At 33.8% G+C, this 482-nt stretch overlaps 1 protein-coding gene across 1 annotated transcript in view; it reads left to right on the plus strand.

Annotated features, from left to right (window-relative positions):
* Positions 1–482, plus strand: part of SOS2 (son of sevenless homolog 2 (Drosophila)) — a 124,022-nt gene that overhangs the window by 42,716 nt on the left and 80,824 nt on the right. Inside the window, exon 5 of the mRNA XM_012663749.1 lies at positions 129–260. Within this exon, the coding sequence (XP_012519203.1) occupies positions 129–260 (132 nt within the window). The remainder of the gene's footprint in view (positions 1–128; positions 261–482) is intronic.

Raw genomic sequence — 482 nt, forward strand, 5'->3', positions numbered from 1 at the left:
AATCAGAACATGTTATGTCACTATTATCTACTAGCATTAAGGATAGTGATAAAGTTGAATTTTGCATGAAATTTCTATTTATGAACACTTCTGTTAATACTACAATGGTACTGCTGTGATCCTAACAGGAACGAGTTCAAAAGACCTTTCCTCACCCAATTGATAAATGGGCTATTGCTGATGCACAATCTGCCATAGAGAAACGAAAAAGAAGAAATCCTCTTTTACTGCCTGTGGACAAAATCCATCCTTCGTTGAAGGTAACAAAAGATTAACCACTGGGAGAGTTCTTTATAACAAATAATACTTTATAGTATTGGTGTATTTATATAGTAGTAATATGGCATGGTCTGTGTTAGTGTGTATGTGCACTCACATGTGTGTACTTGTACATACATACACATATATGTATATAAAGTGAAAATACTGAGATGAAATCAGATTACCTTTCAACTGATATTAAAAATTAATGAGGCCGGGCG

This window comes from Propithecus coquereli, unplaced genomic scaffold (assembly GCF_000956105.1).
Source record: "Propithecus coquereli isolate 6110/MARCELLA unplaced genomic scaffold, Pcoq_1.0 Scaffold83, whole genome shotgun sequence".
NCBI lineage: Eukaryota > Metazoa > Chordata > Mammalia > Primates > Indriidae > Propithecus > Propithecus coquereli.